At 33.8% G+C, this 25192-nt stretch overlaps 1 protein-coding gene across 1 annotated transcript; it reads right to left on the bottom strand.

The window, feature by feature from the left end:
* Positions 1-9732: 9732 nt before the first annotated feature.
* LOC136038387 (copper-transporting ATPase 2-like) lies at positions 9733-24301 on the bottom strand. The gene is made up of 4 exons (XM_065721458.1): positions 22405-24301; positions 15376-15610; positions 11428-11536; positions 9733-10025 (listed from the first exon to the last, which is right to left on the bottom strand). Exons 2-4 carry the CDS (start codon positions 15544-15546, stop codon positions 9733-9735), a joined length of 573 nt encoding a protein of 190 aa, XP_065577530.1. The 5' UTR covers positions 15547-15610; positions 22405-24301.
* Between the last annotated feature and the right edge of the window lie 891 nt (positions 24302-25192).

The raw sequence follows: 25192 nt of genomic DNA, 5'->3' as shown, positions 1-25192 counted from the left end.
ACTATAAAAAAACAATGAAAAAATAAACATGGAAAATTTTTTTTCAATTGAAAGTAAAGAGTAGCATTGAAACTTAAAACGAACAGAGATTATTACGCATGTGAGGGGTTCTAAAATACTTTAGCATAAAGAGCGAGGTATTTAGGAGGAGATAAATACCTCGCTCTTTATGCTATAGTATTTTTAGTAATTTCAACTATTCATTCTACGGCTTTTCTGATTCAGGGGTCATTCTTAAAGAATTGGGACAAAACTTGCGATTTAGTGTAAAGAACGAGGTATTAACGAGGGTACAAACCCTCTCATATACATAATAAAAATTAAAGAATATAAAAGTTTGTTACGTAAGATAATTCTTAAGTTACGTATATTTTTTACTAATAGAAAAATTCGTTAAAAATAAAAATTTATAGTTGCCTCTTTATGTAACCGAAAAATTGCATGGCAACTAGGCCTCCTTTCCCATCCCTTATTTCTCAAAATCGTCTGATCAAAACTAAGAGAAAGCCATTTAGTCAAAAAAGGAATTAATATGCAAATTTCATTTTAATAATTTATGTGTGGAGAGCCAAAATCAAACATGCATTAATTCAAAAACGTTCAGAAATTACATAAAAAAAACTAGTTTTTTTAACTGAAAGTAAGGAGCGACATTAAAACTTAAAACGAACAGAAATTACTCCGTATATGAAATGGGTTGTCCCCTCCGCAATCCCTCGCTCTTTACGCTAAAGTTTGACTCTTTGCCAAAATTCTGCTTTTTAATACAATTAAAAGCTTTAGCGTAAAGAGCGAGGGATTGCGGAGGGGACAACCCATTTCATATACGGAGTAACGAACTGTAGTAAGGAGCGATCCGGCTCAATAGTAACCAAAACTCTAAAAAATTGAATTTTGATATCAATAGCTACATCAAAAGAATCGCATTTTAATGCTGATTTTAAATATATAAGTTTCATCAAGTTTAGTCTTACCCATCAAAAGTTACGAGCCTGAGAAAATTTGCCTTATTTAGGAAAATAGGGGGAAACACCCCCTAAAAGTCGTAGGATCTTAACGAAAATGACACCATCAGATTCAGCGTATCAGAGAACCCTACTGTAGAAGTTTCAAGCTCCTATCTACAAAAATGTGGAATTTTGTATTTTTTGCCAGAAGAAAAATCACGGGTGCGTGTTTATTTGTTTGTTTGTTTTTTGTTTGTTTTTTTTTTCTTTTCCCCAGGGGTCATCGTATCGACCATGTGGTCCTAGAATGTCGCAAGAGGGCTCATTCTAACGGAAATGAAAAGTTCTAGTGCCCTTTTTAAGTGACCAAAAAAATTGGAGGGCACCTAGGCCCCCTCCCACGCTCATTTTTTCTACAAAGTCAACAAATCAAAATTTTGAGATAGCCATTTTGTTCCGCATAGTCAAAAACCATAATAACTATGTCTTTGGGAATGACTTACTCCCCCAAAGTCCCTGGGGGTGGGGCTGCAACTTACAAACTTCGACCAGTGTTTACATATAATAATGGTTATTGGGAAGTGTACAGTCGGTTTCAGGGGATTTTTTTTTTGGTTTTGGGGGTGGTGTTGAGGAGAGGGGGCTATGTGGGAGGATCTTTCCATGGAGAAATGTGTCATGGGGGAACAGAAATTCAATGAAAAGGGCGCAGGATTTTCTAAAATTACTATAAAAAAACAATGAAAAAATAAACATGGAAATTTTTTTTCAATTGAAAGTAAAGAGTAGCATTGAAACTTAAAACGAACAGAGATTATTACGCATGTGAGGGGTTCTAAAAATACTTTAGCATAAAGAGCGAGGTATTTAGGAGGAGATAAATACCTCGCTCTTTATGCTATAGTATTTTTAGTAATTTCAACTATTCATTCTACGGCCTTTCTGATTCAGGGGTCATTCTTAAAGAATTGGGACAAAACTTGCGATTTAGTGTAAAGAACGAGGTATTAACGAGGGTACAAACCCTCTCATACACATAATAAAAATTAAAGAATATAAAAGTTTGTTACGTAAGATAATTCTTAAGTTACGTATATTTTTTACTAATAGAAAAATTCGTTAAAAATAAAAATTTATAGTTGCCTCTTTATGTAACCGAAAAATTGCATGGCAACTAGGCCTCCTTTCCCATCCCTTATTTCTCAAAATCGTCTGATCAAAACTAAGAGAAAGCCATTTAGTCAAAAAAGGAATTAATATGCAAATTTCATTTTAATAATTTATGTGTGGAGAGCCAAAATCAAACATGCATTAATTCAAAAACGTTCAGAAATTACATAAAAAAAACTAGTTTTTTTAACTGAATGTAAGGAGCGACATTAAAACTTAAAACGAACAGAAATTACTCCGTATATGAAATGGGTTGTCCCCTCCGCAATCCCTCGCTCTTTACGCTAAAGTTTGACTCTTTGCCAAAATTCTGCTTTTTAATACAATTAAAAGCTTTAGCGTAAAGAGCGAAGGATTGCGGAGGGGACAACCCATTTCATATACGGAGTAACGAACTGTAGTAAGGAGCGATCCGGCTCAATAGTAACCAAAACTCTAAAAAATTGAATTTTGATATCAATAGCTACATCAAAAGAATCGCATTTTAATGCTGATTTTAAATATATAAGTTTCATCAAGTTTAGTCTTACCCATCAAAAGTTACGAGCCTGAGAAAATTTGCCTTATTTAGGAAAATAGGGGGAAACACCCCCTAAAAGTCGTAGGATCTTAACGAAAATGACACCATCAGATTCAGCGTATCAGAGAACCCTACTGTAGAAGTTTCAAGCTCCTATCTACAAAAATGTGGAATTTTGTATTTTTTGCCAGAAGAAAAATCACGGGTGCGTGTTTATTTGTTTGTTTGTTTTTTGTTTGTTTTTTTTTTCTTTTCCCCAGGGGTCATCGTATCGACCATGTGGTCCTAGAATGTCGCAAGAGGGCTCATTCTAACGGAAATGAAAAGTTCTAGTGCCCTTTTTAAGTGACCAAAAAAATTGGAGGGCACCTAGGCCCCCTCCCACGCTCATTTTTTCTACAAAGTCAACAAATCAAAATTTTGAGATAGCCATTTTGTTCCGCATAGTCAAAAACCATAATAACTATGTCTTTGGGAATGACTTACTCCCCCAAAGTCCCTGGGGGTGGGGCTGCAACTTACAAACTTCGACCAGTGTTTACATATAATAATGGTTATTGGGAAGTGTACAGTCGGTTTCAGGGGATTTTTTTTTTTGGTTTTGGGGGTGGTGTTGAGGAGAGGGGGCTATGTGGGAGGATCTTTCCATGGAGAAATGTGTCATGGGGGAACAGAAATTCAATGAAAAGGGCGCAGGATTTTCTAAAATTACTATAAAAAAACAATGAAAAAATAAACATGGAAATTTTTTTTCAATTGAAAGTAAAGAGTAGCATTGAAACTTAAAACGAACAGAGATTATTACGCATGTGAGGGGTTCTAAAAATACTTTAGCATAAAGAGCGAGGTATTTAGGAGGAGATAAATACCTCGCTCTTTATGCTATAGTATTTTTAGTAATTTCAACTATTCATTCTACGGCCTTTCTGATTCAGGGGTCATTCTTAAAGAATTGGGACAAAACTTGCGATTTAGTGTAAAGAACGAGGTATTAACGAGGGTACAAACCCTCTCATACACATAATAAAAATTAAAGAATATAAAAGTTTGTTACGTAAGATAATTCTTAAGTTACGTATATTTTTTACTAATAGAAAAATTCGTTAAAAATAAAAATTTATAGTTGCCTTTTTATGTAACCGAAAAATTGCATGGCAACTAGGCCTCCTTTCCCATCCCTTATTTCTCAAAATCGTCTGATCAAAACTAAGAGAAAGCCATTTAGCCAAAAAAGGAATTAATATACAAATTTCATTTTAATAATTTATGTGTGGAGAGCCAAAATCAAACATGCATTAATTCAAAAACGTTCAGAAATTACATAAAAAAACTAGTTTTTTTAACTGAAAGTAAGGAGCGACATTAAAACTTAAAACGAACAGAAATTACTCCGTATATGAAATGGGTTGTCCCCTCCGCAATCCCTCGCTCTTTACGCTAAAGTTTGACTCTCTCCTTACTCAATCCCTCGCTCCTTACTTTCAGTTAAAAAAACTAGTTTTTTTTATGTAATCCATATTAAAGCCAACCAAGACAAGTAAAATATTGTAAGACTAATTTAAGTAATCTAACAACAATTCACTGTTCCCAGAGGAAAGTAAGTCTAACCGACTGTATTTCAATCCCACTTCTAGATTCATGTAAACCATTAGTTTCTTCAAGAAAAGGTGTAAATAAAACGAATATGGTAAAGCTCTGGTGAACCATCTAAGGGTATTGGAATTTTTTTCAGTAATGCAAAATAGACCTGTCTCTATCACATACGTGGCTCTGATTTCAAATATCTCATCTTTGTGGCATGAACACCAAACCGTTTTTCATGAACCTTAAAATGTTAAATGTTAAGTCATTGTTAAATAAATGTTAAAGTAAAATGTTAAATGTTATTGTTAAATGGCTAAAAAACGCAGAAATATGTTTTCTACTGTAGTCCTCCACCTTCACCGAGTCATGGTTTCAAGAAGTGTTTTTTTTTTTCTTGAAATCATCTGGTTGCCAAAATTGTAAACTCTAGGCCCCTATGCTAACCGACTCTTGAATCAACATGTGGATCAGCATTAGGGGGTGGTCAGAACCACCTCAACAACTCTTTTAGTGACAGGTTGGTAGATCCCTCATAAAATCAAACTCAGAAGAGTTCGGGAAAACAGCTATTTACTCTTTTAGTTCAGAATATAACTTGATGCAAAATGATGAGTCTCAGCTCCCTCCAAAAATATTGGGACTTTGAACCCTTCCTGAAAAAAAGCCATAACCTATTGAATATGTAGTTCCTGATAATTATTTCTTTTAATCATAAAGCATAATCGTAGCTCTTCAGAGGCATAAATTTGGCACTAACCATTCCAGAGTCCATATAGCCAGAATGTTAGTTTTTGATAAATTGTTAATCAAAACAAATGAACCTATTTGTTTCTGAAAAAGAAAGAAATGTTCTAAATATTAGTTATTTCAAATAACTTATTAAATCCATTTAGATGCATCGATAAAACAACTTCGATAAATTATGACAAAAAGTTATGGCTTTGTTTTCTAAACTTGCTTTAGCAAACGAAAGCGAAGAACAAATCAAGGCTAAAATAAATTTTCGTTCCCTGTTTTGCAATTAAGGTCCTTATAATCCAGAATTCAGCTTAGTAATGAATAACTGTCTCCAACAAATTCTTTTTTTATTCTTTCTTATTAATATTCATTAAATAAGGAGTCCTGACGTATTGTACGAAGCAAAAAAAACGACAGAATATAAAAATAAAAAGAAGCCATAGTTCTTGACCAACAAAGTTTATCAATCCTTTGATTTCCGAAACTGTTTTTGTTTATTATTGTTTCTTACCTTATAAAGTTTTAATCTTAATGTTTGATTAGTCATTATCAATAGCGTCTGTTTCCTCTTTTTCTTTTTGTACACATGTAATGTATGTTTATTCGAGGGTTCTGAGTTTCACTTTCTGTTTTTGTTTTTTTTTTTGTTTTTTTTATTCAATAGTCCGTGTAAGAGTATAGAGCAGGGGTTTATTGCAAAAGATCCATTGCACCATTTAAAGTGTTCGTAAGTTCTAACCACCCCTCCCCCTTTCCTCCCCTCTAAAAGTGAAAATTTTGCTTTTGATCATAAAAAGCAGTTTGACTGGTTTATTCGTTAGAATTTCCTCTAAATAAAAAGCAATCCACCAAAAGATTATTATAGAAAATTCTCGATAAGACGAAGCTGGTAACTTCATTTTACTTGCACTTGTTCTGCAGACCAGAGGCTCCATCTTACCAATGGGCGTACCAAATAGGCGTACCATTGGGCGCTGAAATCGTTTTGGATCTTCCTTTTCTTCTTGTTGTGGTGGATACCTTCAAATTGTTTAGCCAGTTCCTGTGCCGGCTTTTATCACGCCTTTGAAAGCAGTTCAAGGGTTCCACAACCAGCATAAAAATTGGTTTAAGGTTTTTATCTAGCCATCTGGCTTGCTTATTCCATTGATGTTTTATTAGGAATAGCTTGAGTAAGAGCTCCTGGACTCTAAACACCCGACTAGATACCTCATAATATCAATTTGCCTGGGGAATGCCATATCATCCCATCACCAACAAGATGTAACTTCATCTCTCCGCTTGTGTCACCACGGAGGAAAAGGATCAATCAGTTCGACGTAGCAACCACAGCTTAGAAATCTCGTACTAATCAATTACTGATTTTTTTTTTTTTATAAAAAGTCACACTGTAGGCGTAGAGTCCCCATTTTGCACCTAGATTACTTAATTTTGGTGAAACCAATACCCTTTTATAGCCCGTGAATAAAAATTTAACTATGCCTATCGAAGACGCTAATAAAGTATGGCACAGGTTGAAGATCCATATTAAATAAGATCCATATTATCCAAATTACAAGATTATAGATCCAAATAAGATCCAATTTATAAGATCCATATTAAAGCCAAACAAGACAAGTAAAAATTGTAAGACTAATTTAAGTAATCTAACAACAATTCACTGTTCCCAGAGGAAAGTAAGTCTAACCGACTGTGTTTCAATCCCACTTCTACATTCATGTAAACCGTTAGTTTCTTCAAGAAAAGGTGTAAATACAACAAACATGGTAGTGCTCTGGTGAACCATCTAAGGGTATTAGAAATCTTTTCAGTAATGCAAATAAGACCTGTCTCTATCACATACGTGGCTCTGATTTCAAACATTTCATCTTTGTGGCATGAACACCAAACCGTCTTTCATGAACATTTTTATGCGTTGAAAGGCTATTTACCAGTGTATCTGAGCATACCATAGATGTTTAATTTTTCTTTTTCTTCTTTTCTTGCGTAACTTTTTTTTAATCGTCACATTTGCTACCGAACGTATCTTTTAAACAACCACGATCTTTTTTTAACTAAATCTTTTCTTATATTCAAAATAATACCTTTTTCTTAGTTTGACTTTCCTCTTAATTTAGTGATGAGTGCCTGCATCACTAAATACTAATAACTACGAAAGATAAATTTCAGTAGATAATACAATTATTATATTATAATGAAAATCAACTCTATAAGCTCTTTGAGATATTTTAGAGAAGGCCTTGTTAGAACTAAGTTTAGACGCTCTGTTGAATCACAAAAGAGATCAAGGCATCCTACCATGAAAAAGTGACTTCTATTAACGGAAAGGATAAGCACTTATCCGACATTGAGATCTATTCTAGCTGTAATCTACATTATAGAAGGTCCAATCTTAACCAACTAGAATCCATTTTAAATTATCAAATCATTTTTCTCTTTGTACATTACAACTTATACAAAGAAGCAAATTTGTGTAACCGTTTTTTTTTTATGCGGCTAGATATATAGCATAGCATAACCGAGATGCTAAAAACCTCTGTTGATAAAGTTGCAAAACTTAGATATACAATAATTTTTTACATTAAATAAGCTATTTTTACGTAAGTATGTACAAATGCATCTACCCAAGAAGCTTGAAGTATCTGGTTCTAAAATAAATAAACTGAGATATACAACCACATAAACATGAATGTTTCATAAATAATAAACTAAGTAGCATCTTTCGAATAAAATATATACATTTTTTACTTTAGTATGATTCAAAGCTGAACCTTAAAAGTGTGCGAACACTAATTTCGTATTTTCTTGCAGGGAATTTTGAAAATCACCAACGAATCCCAAATGAATCCAACTCTAATGAATCACGAAAACATCAAGCAATCTTAACTCTAAAATTTTTCTGTCCTGTGGCAGTTTTGTTTTATTATTATGATTATTCTTATTATTATTACTAGTGCTACTATTGTTATTATTATCATCATTAGTATTATTATTCCGTCGTCAATAAGTTCTAAGACCACACTAGCAAAAGCCTGATTATAAGAGAAAAGAAAAGATAACGACATAAGAGACAACAACGGCAAAAGCAGCGAAATAGGAGAAAACGCAAAAAGAAAATGTGCTTTTTGCGTTTGTGTTACTGTGTTTACATATAGTAATGGTTACTGGGAAGTGTACAGACGTTTTCAGGGGATTTTTTTGTTTACGGGGAGATTTGAGGGGGGGGGTGGGTTACGTGGGAGGATATTTCGATGGAGAAACTTGTCATGGGGGAAGAGAATTCCCCCATCTCCACTTAACCGTCGTCAGCGCAAATACAAGAAAATACACGTAGGTCAAAGAAAACGAAATAAAAAGACATACCTCAAAAACAACAACCTAAATGAAAAGTAACCTTGGTGACTAAATGTTACAGTTACGAGGAAACTGTGCCCTCATAGTGTTCATACCTTACCAACTTCGGATGAATTATATTTTCCTTAGCGTTCTTTTCTATTAAACATAACTGCAACATTTAAATTCTTTCAAACTGCATTCACTGATTTTTTACTTCTAGATATCTAACAATGCCTATCTGAGAGGATCACAATCTATATCCCTGACATTACTGAACTTAGATAGACCTAAAAATTTTATATTAATTGTACAAAGCTTCATCTTCAATTTAATTCAGACCTATGAGTCTTTCACAAACATCTCACAACAAACATCTATGCGTCCTGCCATGGATGAGTTGGGACATGAAGAATATTTGTAAGCATCAAAAAATTGCAAATAATCATTTCTTCTTTATCCAGAGAACTTTTACAGTTCAGAATCAGTATTATTCACAAGAAAAAGAAGAAATATTTATGATAAACAGCTATCTTAGTCGTGACTAAACCCACTTTCAGTGACGAATAGAACAAGTTTCCTCGAGTCATCGTAGGCTACAGAGATCTTTTGCCAGAACGCTTTGTCATATCCTTGTACCCCCTTGTGGTCCCCATCTACCACGGACAGTTACCCACTATTAAAATGAACTTTCGGCAAATTAAAACAGTTTAGTGACCATACTATGAGACTAGAACTCAGACAAATCGGCAAAACCGATGTTACGGTCTTCCAGCTGGTACAAATATTACTATTGACCATTTGCTCCTTACGATTCTTGTTTAATTTTTAATTTACAAGCGGAATAAAGGCTGCTTAATATCCATCAGGCTTGCCTGCTTAAATCTTTCTTAACCTGTCAAGGTTTTCCTAGGCTAACCTACCCCTACTTTGCATGAACTACATTTTGACACAGAGCAAATTACGATTCTTTCAATAACCATCATCCCTTAAAATAATGCTGACGATTACCCTTGTGCCGGTATAGTGGAAAAAGCGGTACCTCCCAATCGGGGGAACGCAGGTTCAAGTCCTATACCGGGCAAGGGAAGAAATTTTATGACCGAATTCAAAATAATTTTTTTAATTCATAGACATAATATTATTATAATGAAAACCTCAATGAGTAATTTTGTGAATGAATCCTTTTTTTTAAATGGGTCGTGACTAATATAAACGAATGAATAAGAATCGTGGTTGGTCAAGCTGTTTTAAAAAAGAATTTTTTTCTCCAAAAAAAACTTCAAAAACATAAAAAGTTGTTTGTATTCATTTGTATATTTGTATCTTCTAAATGTGTTTGTTGATTGCGTGTTTATGCTGTCAAACCACTTGTATATATTAATATTTAATAATAATCTAACTTCTGTCTAATTCTTGAATAGTGTCTTTATTTAAGGCTTAGAATTTAATTGGATTTTTAATTGTCTCAGGACTATCATCTACGATATGAGATCCGGCATACCAGGCAAGGGAAGCGAATTCCGAAAAATAATGTCCATAATTTTTACTCCTCACAACAGGCAAAACATAGCCAGCAATTTTGTCAGCTAGTTGTTGAATTGGAGCTTTTGAAGTTTGTGCTTCTTCAACAAAACGAACTATTTGTGCCAAGGTTGTATCTTGGCCAATGTGAGTCATTCTAACTATGAGTAATCCAATCTGATTAATTGATCCTCCAATAACAAGTGATCCTACAAATAAAAACTGGCCAAAATTGCCCTTTTATGCTGAATACAATAGGTAAAATTCATTAAGTTAAATGTTGCCCATAGAAAGTGACAAGCCTGGGAAAATTTATCAGATTTTAAAAAAATGGGGGGGGGGGAAAGGATCACACCGGTCTTAACGAACACCATACGAAAAACCAAACAGTTGTCATAAAGAAATTCACACCATCAGATTCAGCATAACAGATTACCCTGCTATAGAGGTTTCAAATTTCTATGACCAAAAATATTGGGTTTTCTAAAAAAAAAAAAAAATATATAAGAAGAAAGTTCAACGATGCGTGTTTATTTTTGTTTGAGGGAGGGGGTTTGTTTTCTTCTTGGGTGATCTTACTTGTTCTAGAAAATGGGGAGGGGGCTCATTAGAACGGAAATTACAAAGTGTAGTGTCCGTTTTAAGTGGCTAAAAAGAGTAGAGGACAGCTAGCCACCTCTCACACCCCTTTTGACGCCTAAAACATCCGATGGAAATTTTGAAACAGCCATTTGGTTCAACATAGTTGAAAGGTCCAATAACTACGCCTCTGAGGATGACGTAACCCTCTCCCCATAGCGCCGAGGCAAGCAACGCAATTTGCCCATCGATAACAATTTTATAGTGGAAGTTTACACGGGGGAGGGAGGTATTTCCAGACTTGATGTGATAAACGGTCAGAAAAAAAAATGTTTTGACTAAAAGTTGAAACAACATTAAAAATTAAAACAAAAAGAAATTATTCTACCCTTTCCCCATACCTCGGTCTTTACACTAAAGTTTGACTGTTGTCCCAATTCTTTAAGAACGACGCTTGATAGGGGTGTAGAATTTGAATGAGAAGCGTTTTTTTTTTTTGTTTTTTTTTAACTTTAAGAATTTAGCTTAAAGAGCGAGGATTGATGAAGGGACTATCCTTCTTAAAAACTGTATAATTTCTTATCTTTCTAAATTTTAATGTTTCTCTTTACTTTCAGTTGGAAAAACTCATTCTTTTTTTCTGCCAAAGGAGATCCGTTCAAGCAAGGTTACGATCTATTCATTGTGAGACTGTCAGGGATGGTATTTGAAATCTCTCTAAAAGGAAGGTAAAGCATTTATTTGCCGCATAAAAACATGGCTTTCATGCAACGAGCTTTTGGAGCGAATGAGGAGGGTTTTAGTAAAATATAAAAATTGTAGCATTACAGCCAGCACGGATCTATTTCAACAGTTGTTTCTGGACTGTGTTCCCTTTAACAATGAACCAACAAAATAAAACTTAGAGATCAGACAAATTCGCAAAGACACGATATTTCTTTTAAAATATATTTCAGAGTAACTGATCCTTTTCATTCAAAGAAAATAAAATATCAAACTTTAAAAGAAGAAGATATATTAAAGAACCCTAACCTTTCTTCTTGAGAACAGGCATTGATTCCCCAGTAATTAGTGACTCGTCACAAGTAGAACTCCCGGGGAAAACTTTTCCATCAACCGGAACTTTTGCACCTGGTACCACCTGAACAAGAAAAATTAGCAAGACTAATTTAGCAGCCTTAAGGTAACAATTTATTCCAGATTCTAGTAATAATTCAACCGTCCTAAAATGAAGAATCAAGGGTTCGTCAAAAATAATTTAGACTGAAATGGTTGTTTTTTATATGTACTTTTATAAATGTATTTTGGATCAAAGTGTTTAATAGAAACTGATATAACAAACAAAATAAAAAGCAGAAATTCAATTTTTTTTTTTCGTTTTACTAGTTATAAACCAATAAATTCTTATTCATCGCTCTAAGATGCCATGTTCTTTATACAGTACCAGGGGCAAAAAATAATTATTCTCTCTAGTGTGTCTTTTTTTCATGTGAAAAAAGGAGGTTGAAACGATGAAGTATTGCATTCTAAAATAAGTAATAAAAAAATATTTAAGTGTTGAAAGCTAACTTGAACTTAAATAGCCTTAGAGCTGCGGTTTTGTCACTGCTGGATTACCTAATGAACACTTTTTCAGCCTTTTGGGACCCTAAAATCCTATGAGAACCGTAAATTCATTTTCAGGTGTCTTTTGGAAAAGGGGTACCAAAATTGACCACTTTGGCACTAATATACATTGAATAAAACGAACCTGGACGTTCTGCTTGCTCGATAAGTCTCTAAAAGTGTTTAATTACATAACTCCGCCCCAGAGTTATAATAACAGCCTCAACATAAAATCCAGACCAAAAATTATGCGACTAATTTGTCATCTTAATTTTTATTCTTCCCAAAGTGTTTCGATGGTCGATTGTGCAAAATTAAAGCGTGTTTTGAGCAATTATGGTTTGAGCGTCTTGTAACACTGTTGACGACAAATAATGTCATTTCAAGCCAATGCTTTCTCTGAACGTCATTTCTTTGTTGATGGGAATTACCTTACTATCTTCAATTTTTTACACTTATTGCCCAATTTGGAACGTTTCAGAACATCTTCTTAAGCTGTTTGGTGTATTTTTTCTTAGCTTATTTTGATGATTTTCCAACCACATTTTTTTTCTTTAAATTAGGCACCGTAGTTTAGCAAAAACTCTGTATTGATTCTAAACCGTCAAAATGCTCCTACAGGGGTATTTTAGGTCTTATTTTACGCTGACTTTACAGTGGAAGCAAATCTTTGATCGGGCAGAATGAGTGACCAGTTTTAGGGATAAAACTGCAGGTTCAACTAACAATTTGGTTCAAAATGGTATTAATCATGTAATTTAAACAATTAATTTATTAATTGATCATTATTTAACATTTTTAGTACTTTCCATTTTGCAAAAGCAAGCCATTCAAAATGCTTTGAATTGAGGTTGTAAAAAAAAGACGATAGCAAAATTACAAAACGCCTTGAAAATGATATTATAAAGTAAAAAATATTCATTCTGATTCAGGCCTAACTAGTACATTAGGAACAAGGAAAGTTGAAATTGCGAGGAAAATTTGACACTTTTGACATCGTCCTCTATTTCTCCGGAACTGAGTAAATTATAGATAAAACAAAAGTTCATTTACGGTTCTCGAAGTTCAAATATACCGATATGATGATGGGTGAGAATTTTCGTCATTTTAACACCCAAGCATAACTAAACGCCAAGGAAACATAGGAACAGGCCATTTTTGATTACTGAGAACCAGCTGAAACGGCAATGATGAGGTGGAGCAAGATACCCCAATATCAAGATAAATTAATGAAATGCATGTATTTCATAAAAGTTACGTCACAAGGATTATTTACGGTGAATAAGGAAGGCTGAAAAGAAAAAGTCGGACAAATCAGACATGATAATTCCGTTGAATTGAAACTTAAGACTAACTACCTACAAGCCAATTAAAGTGCCAAATACAGTTTCTGACCCAAGGAAGTTTTATTGCCCTTTTAAAGCAGTTAATAAAAAGTACCTAGATTTTTCTGTCAAATATGCCCCTTAACATCACTATGATATTTTAGTGCCCCCCTATCTGCGAGGAAAAACAAGAAAGAGAGAAAAAAGAGGGCACATCATTGCTCCCCATTTGATACGATGCGAAATATTCATTTTCCGCGTTGCTCAAGTGCCATACTAAAGAAAGAATATCGTAAACAAATCTAACTGTACATTTAAGTGCAAGTCCTAAATTACCCATAAATGATAGGTTATAAATATATATAAAACAGATAAGACCTGACACGAATTAAAATAAAAAAAATAATACATTCAAAAATCATCCCATGTTATGTTACAACACGCAACAATCACAAGCTTTGAGCAGCGTGGGACGAAGAACGGCTGCCGGCCTTTTATAGCTTCTCTTATATTTTGCATCATGCTAGCACAATTCTGCCTAGAAAGTTATTATGGTATTAGTAGAAAATACATTTTAAAATTGGAAAAAAAATTAGCATAAATTTGTCTGCAGTTATTAAACAATATATCAATTTTATTTGGATAAAGATTCCTAGTGTTTTGCTCTAACATAATTTACAACTTCTCGCCGGGGGGGGGGAGACAAAAAAGATTTTCCAGGGAATTAGCTCTTCTGTCACATTCTAGCTATCCGAAGATTTGAATTCCTTCCAAGTGGCCATAAAATAAAGACATAGAGGTTACACTCAAGCTTCAGAAAAAAAAAGTTTCACTCCCTAGATTACATATCGGAACTTGAGTAATCTCAGATGATTGAAAATGAAAATTGAAAAATCATCTTCTTTTGTTTGTTTGTTCGGCATGTATAACATTATTGGCTTTAATATACACACAAACCTATTTTTATATACCTTAAATTATTATCAAAGTCGATTACACGATCATAATCTATAAACACATCATTGCCTATAAATACAACATCGTAGTCGATGAACACAATAGTTGTAATGCGCAACTAATTAATAATAAAAATGTTACTCATCTCTCCCTTCCCAATAAAAAAGGCAAAATAAAAATAAGAACAAAAACAACACACGAACTTTCTTTTCTTTGCAATGAAACATTTTCAATGAAAAAACTTCATTGAAAATGTCTTTTCCAGTTGTTGTGTTGTGCATGCTGTGAACTGATTCTGATTCTTGGGTCACATTAAATTCACTATCAACACCACGAATGAATACTAAGAGCTGAAATATTGGACACCAAAAAAAAAAACAATAGGACAACACAAAAAAAGTATGTTCTCAGAAACTAAATTATTTAATAGGAAAATAACTACAAAAATCTAAAATATCCAAAGACCATCTCTTTTTAACAACAATTAATTTGATTCTACAAAAAAAAAAATCCATAATAAACAAATAAGAGCAACAATAAAGATATATTGAGTCTAAAGCAAGGTCAGGTTATTTAAATAAAACCCAAGCAACTACTTCTACTAATGCTGCCTCGTTGCATAATTTATATTTCTAAGAACAACATGTTGGAAAACGTTACTCGTTTTCTGGAATTGTAAGACTATTGTTTTTGTTACTTCTTCTTGAACCCTTGAATGAAATCTTGGTCTTTCATTCTCATCCCAGCCTATTATGGGACACACTCTTTATCTCTTTCCCTTTGTAGGCTTTTTGAAAATACTTCAAGTAGTTGTATTTAAAACATTCTCTGGAATTAGATAGTCCTCTAACAATTACAAAGGTCATACAAAAGGTCACCAGGAGCCTTCCTTTCCCTCCACCAGAATTATTTTTTATAAGGGGGGGGTAGATTTTATTCAAATGAACAGTTAATTTTTTTATTGTGCAAAATATAGAAAAGGTACGCTTCTGGTACGTATTTAGAAATACGTTTCTATCCCTTCCCCCGTCCCACGACTAAATTAAGCTAATAGGTACACCTTTTACATAATTAAAGCAGAGTTAAAAAAAACCTTTGCTATATGTTCCAGCCATCTACCGAGGAAAATAAACATAATAAGCATAGGAGGTGTGTCGAAAAATGCCATTGGGCTAGTATGTTGCTGCAGAGCCATGGCTGTGATCACCACTGCACACGAATAAATGTATGATATTGTCGTGGCCAGCATTACGAGAACATCCATATTTGAAGTTCCGTGTCGTAGAGCTCTGAATGCTGCTACGTAGAAATGACGACCCCCCAATAAACTGAAAATAATTAATTAATTTGTGACTCGTAAATCACAAAGACAATTTCAAAGACTGAACTGGGCAATCAAAACTCAATAAGATATACTAAGATAATGTACTACAAGGACACGAAATAAGGCCGAAAACACCGGAAGGAATGGTAGACATTTTGGTCAAATGCTTACGGTCCATTCCCCACCCAAAAAGAGGAAAAATAAGGAAAACAATAGACACCTAAAACATCAATACAAAAATGTCAAGAAAACAAGGTAAAAGTTTTTATCGTAATAATTCTCGGCCCTTTGAAATTGGTAGGCACTATGTTTCCCAATTTAAGAGGTCCTGTAAATCTTAAATATTTAAGTCCCGCTTATTGGTGAAATTTAAATATTTAAGTCCCACTTATTGGTGAAATTTTAAAGTATTTTATAAATTTTGTCTCATTTTACTTCTGTAAAAGGTAATAACTTAACTTTCATTGACTCAAACCTAGTTCAAAACGTCTTAAAGGCACATTCGAAGCTCCCAATGTATTGATAGTCCGCTCTCAAATCGAATTGCTAGATTTCTTGCGTTTTTTAGAGCTTTTACACAATAAATCAAGACATGGCTTCGATGGAATTACACCCAGTTAGTGCCAGTTAGACAGCTAGTGGCTAAAGCCTCCAGGTAAAAAATGCTCTGGTCATTTTTTTTTCTCAAATAGTGCTTGAAATTTCTGTTGCCATGTTCCTGAGTATATTTCACATCGTCCCATAGTGCATTGAATCATACGCGTATAAGAAGTCTATCTGACTAGTCCATTTATTTCAAAAATTTTTACTGAATATCCTTTTTTAATTTTGAAGAGTTTATTTTCATGGCCAAATTAAGAAGAGTGACCAATCGTTCTAGTGACATTGAAGTTAAGGCATATAGAAGTAGACCATCATTATCATGCACGAATAAGCTTTCCCTCCTATTTGAAAGCTGTAGATAATCAGTTAATTATAAAGACAGATAGATAGATAGATAGATTTATTCACACAAAAGCCCCATTGGGCCATGATGACATACACAAAACAAACGAAAAAACGCAGCAACAAAACATAGACTGAAAAGAGACTAAAACTAATTATGTAAGAAAATCATCACGATACCTCTTACCTACCCGGACAAACTTTCCAATATTATTTATACTTAAGAAACACCTACTTCTCAGAATTTCAAAAATCCAATCGCTCTCCCCAACCCCATATCAAATATTTCCATATATTAACATATATTTGTGGTTTAAATATATAAAAAAGAAATTAACATATCAATCAAGAGAAATCATAGAAATTGAAATAGTCATTTAAAAGGGGATACGAAGGAGATTATAGATTAAATCTTATTTATAACAGTATAATTAAGAGACAGGCCAGAGCAAAGTGTAATTTGAATAATCAAGGAGATACTGAAATTTTAAAAAAATATCTTCTAACTTAAAAGACCCGATTTAAAAAGATTATTGCAATTAAGCATAGCGCAAGTTTTAGCGTGAAAGTAAACCAAACAGTTCATATCTTCACTTTATGGGTATTTTCGAAGGATCATTGTATACATCACAAAGAGACATGAAGCGTTATAGCAGACGAAAGATTAGAAAACGAACCATTTCTCCCCTTACTTAGAAGTTTACCCTATACTTACAGATGATAAATGACAAAGAAGAGAATTGTTTAGACATTGGGAATTGAATTTAAGCTGACGCCTTTCCCATATTAAATAAAAGAAAACAAGTTTTTTTTATCTGAAAGTAAGGAGCGACGTTAAAACTTAAAACGAACAGAAATTATTCCGTATATGAAGGGGCTGTTCCCTCCTCACCGCCCCGCTATTTACGCTAAAGGTTGACTCTTTCTCAAAATAATTATTTTCAAAAATAAAAAACTTTAGCGTTAAGAGTGGGGCGTTGAGAAGGGGACAGCCTCTTTCATATACGGAATAATTTCTGTTCTTTTTAAGTTTTTATGTCGCTCCTTGTTTTCGGTTAAAAGAAAACTTGTTTTTTTATTTAATTTCTAAATGTTTTTGAACTAGTACAGATTTTGGCTCACCGTACATGAATAATTAAAACGACATTTGCGAATCAATTTCGCTTATTGTTTGGCTTAATACCTTTCTCAAAATTTTGATCGGAAATTTTTGAGAAAAAAGGGGCGGGGGAGGGGGCCTAGTTGCCCTCCAATTTTTGGTTACTTAAAAAGGTCACTACAACTTTTAATTATGAACGTTTTTATTAGTAATAAATATATGTAACTTATGAATTAACTTCCGTAACGAACTTCTATATTCGTATAATTTTGTTACGTAAATGAGGGGGTCACCCCTCGTCAATACCTCGCTCTTTACGCGAAAGTTCGAATTTTGTTCCAATTCTTTAAGAATCACAAAGGTCGTTTAATTAAAATGAATAGCTCTTTTGAAATTATTAAAAATGCTTCAGCGTAAAGAGCGAGGCATTAAGGAGGGAACGAACTCCCTCATATAGTAATAATCTCTGTTCGTTTAAGTCTCAATGTTGCTTCTTACTTTCAATTGAAAATTTGTTGTTTTTTAATTTAATTTCTGATTGTTTTTTAAATAATGCTGGGAAATCAAGCACCCCTTCACGGAAACTCTCTTCCTCCATGAAAACTTCCTCCATAGGAATATTGTCCCACTTAATCCCTTCTGCCTGACCCCCCGCAAGAAAATTTCCCCTGAAAACGTCTTTATATTTCCCAATAACCAAAACCATATGAAAACAATGGGCAAAGTTCATAGCCTGCAGCCCTTCCCCCGGAGACTGTGAGGGATTAAGTCGTCCTCAAGCACAAAATTATTATATATTTCGACTATGCTGAACAAAATGGCTATCTCAAAATTTTAATCCGGTGACTTTTGGAAAAAATGAGCGTGGGAGGAAGCCTAGTTGAACTCAAATTTTTTGGTCACTTAAAAAGGGCAGTAGAGCTTTTAATTTTCGTTTGAATGAGCCCTCTCGCGACATTCTAGGACCACTGGGTTAATACGATCACCACTGGGAAAAATAAAAATAAAAAACAAATAAACACTCATAATTGATCTTTCTTCTGGCAAAAATACAAAATTCCACATTTTTGCAGATAGGATCTTGAAACCACTACAGTATAATTTTCTGATACGTTGAATCAGAAGGTGTGATTTTCATTAAGATTCTATGAATTTTAGGGGGTGTTTCCCCCTTTTTATCAAATAAGCAAATTTTCTCAAGCTCGTAACTTTTGATGGGTAAGACTAAACTTGATTAAACTTATATATTTAAAGGCAACATAAAAATCCAATTCTTTTGATGTACATATTGATATCAAAATTCAGTTTTTTAGAGTTTCGGTTACTGTTGAGCCGGTTTCTCCTTACTTACAGTTCGCTACACTAGTACTACTAAATTAAGCTGACGCTTTTCTTATAATACCAGTAAGGCTACTAAATTAAGCTGACGCCTTTGCCATAAAACCACTAGGGCTGCAAAATTAAGCTGTCGCCTTTCCAATAAAACCCCTAGGGCTACTAAATTAAGCTGACGCCTTTCCAATAAAACCACTAGGGCTACTAAATGTTGCGCATGCAACTCAAAATATCAAAAAATTACGCAAAAAATCTGGATTTTGAACGGCAAGAGATAGCAAAAGCTTTGTGAATAAGAGTAGTCATAATATACAAGAGAGATTTCCAAAATAGAATTTTAATTTATTCCTAACTTCAGCGAATGATAAGTCACTTAAATCGCCTTATATGAAAAAATATCCATCTTCAAAGTTGATTTTCAAACAAGCAATATTGCTTCCAGGCAACATATACCATTTTTAAAAAGCAAGATATAGGTAAATGAAAGACTTGCTGCTATTTTTTTATTATTATTATTATTCATGCACTATCAGAAATGAGTTACACTTTAAATAGTTTCTAAAACCCTGATTTTTGACGCCCCATTTCAAAATCTTTTTCATAGTGTGCATTCAAAGTATACAATGTCAAGATACCATTCGAGTAAGGACTTTAATTATCAAAAAGGACAATAAGAGCCATCTATTTGATAAACAACTTTCCTTTAATTGTCTCCTAATCAAAAAGAAACCCATTGCTTATGATACCATCGAAAAAGTTAAGCCTCATTTATGAAAGATATTAAAACTAATAAGAACTTGGCCATTTATTCCAATTCAGCAAAACCTGACCGAATTAGAAAACTTCAGTCCAAAGCTCCAAGAGATTATAAAAACTCTAAAGCTTAAATGACTTTTATCACACGAGTCTTCTCTAGCTCCGACTATTTTCATTGTTTGTTTTTTTTTTCGAAATCCAGATCAATAACAGAAAAGAAAGAGATCTAGAACAATTGAAGTGACATTTAATACAAGCTGACGGAATCTTAGCACCGCGGCAATTGGTGTAATGCAACAACGCGGTTGCAGTAATTCGAATGACATTTTATACGACACTATTCGTTAAACTACAGGGCGGCGCTTCAATGAAAGAAAATTTTTTCCTTTCGTTATTTCTAACAATTTATTTCCTTTCGTTATTTCCGTCATTCGTTTATTTCCAACAAAATTAACAAAAGCAAATGAAGATAATTTCCAAGCCTTCTTTGTCTTTTTAATCTTCCTACCTGAACATGACAGCCATAAAAGGAAATCTAGGAGTGGTTATACGCTATTCCAATTAATAAGAGACTCAGAATTAGTTAAAGATCCTTCAATTCCCAGGGGATTTTCTAACAGAAATTAATAAATTTGGTAAGGGTTGAAAAGAAGTCACAATTTTCTCAAAGCAGTTCGAAATTTCACCCGACAGGATTTAGGCAAAGCATTTTCTATGCTTGGTGTAGAGAAACTTTTTCGAAAAGATGTTCATAGGTCTTCCCTTTGTGAACTTCTCCTATAACATTACCTTTAAATTAAGGTGTTTAATTTACCTGAGGCCAACACAGCAGCGTACGCTTGTTCACCACCCCAATTTCTTCAAAGCTTCATACTTTTCTCTCTCCCGTGAAGTTTGAACTTTTTAAAAATCCTTTGTTATGACCTCGCCCCCCTCCTATTCGAAGATGACTGGTTATCCACGCAACCTTAGATGGATGGCAAAAGCAACTATCATTGGCAATCCATTAACCTTATCAACAAAGCATGTCCCAGTCATCATGACCCAGTCATTTCATATAACAAACGAATCGAATAAGATTTTCCATAAGCTTATTGTTCGATATACGGTCAGTCTAGAAAGAACCAAAGATTACCCTTAAACAAACCTTTCTCAAATTTGCGATGTGTCCACGCCTCAGAGCCACAATTCTTGGCCTTGGTCATTAACATGGCTTCAATATTCTAATCTTATGTGAAACACTTATCTTCTTATTCTTCCAAACGTTTTTCTAACAGCGAAAAAGCACCCAGCAGCTTTACCTAATCTTTACCTCCCCTTATACTTTGAGAATTTCTCTTTTAGGGGTATTTTCAGTGAAAGAATGCCTATCATTTAGCAATTTACAATAAAATAATTGAAAAAAAACTGAATTTGCCCCCTCCCCAGGATTATGAACGAATGAATGTATTCTATAACCCATCAATAACACAAAGGCAATGCGATGGAGTATCAAAAAGAAAAAAAAAGAAAAAGAAAGACACATTCAAAAATAGGAACAAATATATACAAAATTAAAACACGAATAAACTAGAAAATGCGTTTGGTCCCTCCCTAAATTTCCATGAATTGGCTCAACTAGCAACTAATCTCAAAACACTCATCCATAGCAACCCCCGCTCTTCCTCCAGACCAGACTTTTTTTTTGTCTTCATTTAACAAAAAAAAAAAAAAAAAAAAAAAAAACAGAAAGGAAAATGAAAAAAGCCCCCTAATACATTTTGAAATTACATCTTTTGCATCCATTAAAAAATATTGGTCCTGTAGATTTTCGTGAATTTGCACCACTGATCTCCTAGTCTCATAGATACCGTTGTGCGAAGTAAGTTAAGTAAGTTGCTTCCCACAAAAATCAATTTCTCAATTTCTCAACATATCAATAATGTTCCTTCTCTATTTCCTTTACTTTTACTCTTCTTGTCACAAGATCAATCGCTTACAAACTTCTAATACTAAACCCGTCTCTCTTCTACCAAACTTAAAGCTGATTTTCTAACTTTCTCCCTAAGAAATCTTCTGTGACTTCACAAACTATTTTCCTTAGGTTATTCCATCCATCTCTAGCATTATCATATTCATAATTCAAATTTCATACACAATTGTTCTTGGAAATTTTTCAACAAATTCTCATCAATACTACTGAATCCTTTCAAAGTCTATCAACGTCATAACTACCTGAAATGTAGTTATTCTTCCTAAATCTCAGCCAAAGTTAACTCAAGATACAACTAGATGATATGATGATCTTCACTTTTAACATCAATAACGGTAGTCCTAAAGACACAAATGCCCCATGTGATCCTGCCAGCCTTCCATTCAAAATAAATAAGTTAAAATAAGTTAACCGTCTTAAAATCCTGATGCGAAATGACATATTGACTTAGAAGCCATTTTTGTACAAAATACCGTATCGGTCATACGCATTACCGTATCGGTGATACAAAACTACAGCATTGTGTTATTGTTATTAATTTCATTCCGTACACCAAATTTGCCGAGGTTCGGATACTATATATCCCAATTATCCCAATCCCAGAGTCTTCACATTAAAAAGTCTTCACATATTGACCCACTATATTTGAAAACTCTTCGCTTCAAGTCTTAAAAGTACCACAATTTCTTACCTGAACAGGAGTAGCTAAACAAAAAAGAGCAAGATTTTCAAAACTAAGCCCCGGAAGAATACAACAATAATCCTCATGGTGAAATCCCGGAGAACCCATGATAAACATAAAGTACATCATGATGATCATAGCTGGAACACCAAAAGCCGTGGATATGAAAAAAGCTGTCCGCCATTTCTTTATTTCTTCTTTGTGATCCAAGTAGTTGATTGATCTATCTGAGGCAGTGAGAGGACTAGCATCAAAACCAAGATTCTGAAATAATAGTCACAATATAAGAAACAAAACTGTATTTTAATAGCAATAACTATCTTTTATATGAACAAACGAGGATAACAAAAGTTCCAATTGGTTCAAGTTCCAAAGTCCCAAAGACTCAAAGGTTCCAATTGGAACCCGAAGCTCCAATTTGGATTAGAAAAATATCTCTTATTCATGGAAACAGAAAGTTCGACGTCTAGCCTTCCTTCGCTCACTTTGATCGCCAAAATCACTAATATTGAAAAGTAAAAATGATATTTTTAGACAATTTAGACAAACAATTCCTGACTTATATTTAATATCTTATTTTCTGTAAAAGATTTCACAATGTCATATTTTTAAAAATTGCACCTTCTTGGCGCAATCTAATCCAAAACCATTTTATTTCTATGTGAAAAAGATTATAAAACCAATTTATTACAATAAAAATTTAAAGGAAACCAAGAGCAATTTTATTGAGACGACCATCAATAAATACAAATCAATTTTAGCTACTCTTTTTTATGTTTTAAAATCAGCGTAGACGCAACAACCAACGTGAAAGCTAATAACTGAATATTAAAAGGAAACCTGTAAGGTGAAGAAATAAACCAAAACAAACGTTAAAGAAATATGTAGAAGAATTGCATGAAATCTATAGTTCATTCCATTTCAATTTAAAACATCTCTTTATTTATGCATATTTTGCAAGTTTTTCGTTTCCTATTGTATTTCCCTTTCTACGACAGAAGAAGGTACAACCAGTATAAATTTTAGACAACAGGCGACCTATTAGACAAGCAAAACAAAATATAGAAAGCAAGTCAAGCTAACTGGTCATTGGAATTGGATTTCAAAATGTCTTAATATAACTATATTTTTCAAGCCAAACGGTTCTTATGGGATTTTTTTTATAATTTACATGTTTATAAATGATTTTTGTATGCAGGAAGATTTCTGCATGGTAGGAACACATTCTTCCAAACACTGAAGAAATATAGCCAGACAGCAAAACAAAATAATGAAATCGAGTTAGAAAGCATGTTGGTCATTAAAATTGGATTTCAAAATGTCTTAATATAACTATATTTTTCAAGCTAAACGGTTCTTATGGGATTTTTTTTGTGAATCAACCATGTATACACGAAGTTTGTGCGTGGTAGGAGCATCTTTTTCCAGACACTGAAGAAATATAGCCAAGCAGCAAAGCAAAATATTGAAAGCGAGTTGGTCATTAAAATTGGATTTCAAAATGATCTAATATACCTATATTTTTCAAATTAAACGATTCTTATGTTGTTTTTTTTTTAAATCAACCCTGTAAGCATGGTTTCTGCATGGTAGGAACCCATTTTTCCAAACAATGAAGAAATACAGCCAGGCAGCAAAACAAAATACTAAAAGCGAGTTAGAAAGCAAGATGGTCATTAAAATTGGATTTCAAAATGATCTAATATACCTATATTTTTCAAGCTACACGGTTCTTATGGTCGTTTTGATTTTAATCAACCATGTAAACATGGTTTCTGTATGGTAGGAACACATTTTTCCAAACACTGAAGACATATAGCCAGGCAGCAAAACAAAATATTGAAATCGAGTTATAAAACATGTTGGTCATTAAAATTGGATTTCAAAATGATCTAATCTATATATCTATATATATAAAAATAAGTTATCTGTCTGTATGTCTGTCTGTCTGTCAGGTGACGTCATGTTTCTGTGTTGACTGACGTCATCAAGTTAGTTGTCGTCATTTTTGCTACGACGGTGACATCATTCAAGATATTTAAGACATATGTTCACGTAGAAATCTATTAATGTTTAAGTTTAAAATGACTGATGAACTTACAATGGCAAAAGCCGATGAAGATGCTCAAAGAGTCTATGCCACAAAACTTGCTGCTGATAGAGAAAGTCAGAAAAGAAAGCGTGCCGAGGAATCAAAAGAACAGCAAGGAAACAGGCTTGAGGCTGATAGAGAAAGAAAGAACAGAAAGCGTGCCGAGAAATCAAAAGAACAGCAAGGAAACAGGCTTGAGGCTGATAGAGAAAGAAAGAACAGAAAGCGTGCCGAGGAACTACCAGAGCAACGCGGAAGCAGACTTACTGCTAAAAGAGAAAGTGAAAAAAGAAGGCGTACCGAGGAATTACAAGAACAGCAAGAAATCAGGCTTGCTGAAGTCAGGAAGTTAGTTGTCGTCATTTTTGCTATGACGGTGACGTCATTAACGGTATTTAAGAAATTTGTTCACGGAAAAATGTTTAATTGTAAAATGACTGAAGAACCTACAATGGCAACAGCCGAGGAAGCTGCTCAAAGAGTTTATGCCAAAAAACTTGCTGCTGATAGAGAAAGTAAGAAAAGAAAGCGTTCCGAGGAATCACAAGAACAGCAAGAAAACAGGCTTGCAGCTGATAGAGAAAGTAAGAAAAGAAAGCGTGCCGGGGAATCACAAGAACAGCGAGAAAATAGGCTGGCGGCTAAAGAACGCAAAACCGCGCAGTTAGATGAAAATTCACCTGGACAGCGAGAGTCAAAACATAT

The sequence above is a fragment of the Artemia franciscana genome, chromosome 18 (genome assembly GCF_032884065.1).
Source record: "Artemia franciscana chromosome 18, ASM3288406v1, whole genome shotgun sequence".
Classification (NCBI taxonomy): Eukaryota; Metazoa; Arthropoda; class Branchiopoda; order Anostraca; family Artemiidae; genus Artemia; species Artemia franciscana.
The sequence above is the reverse complement of the archived record's forward strand: the minus strand, read 5'-3'. Positions and strand labels throughout refer to the sequence as shown.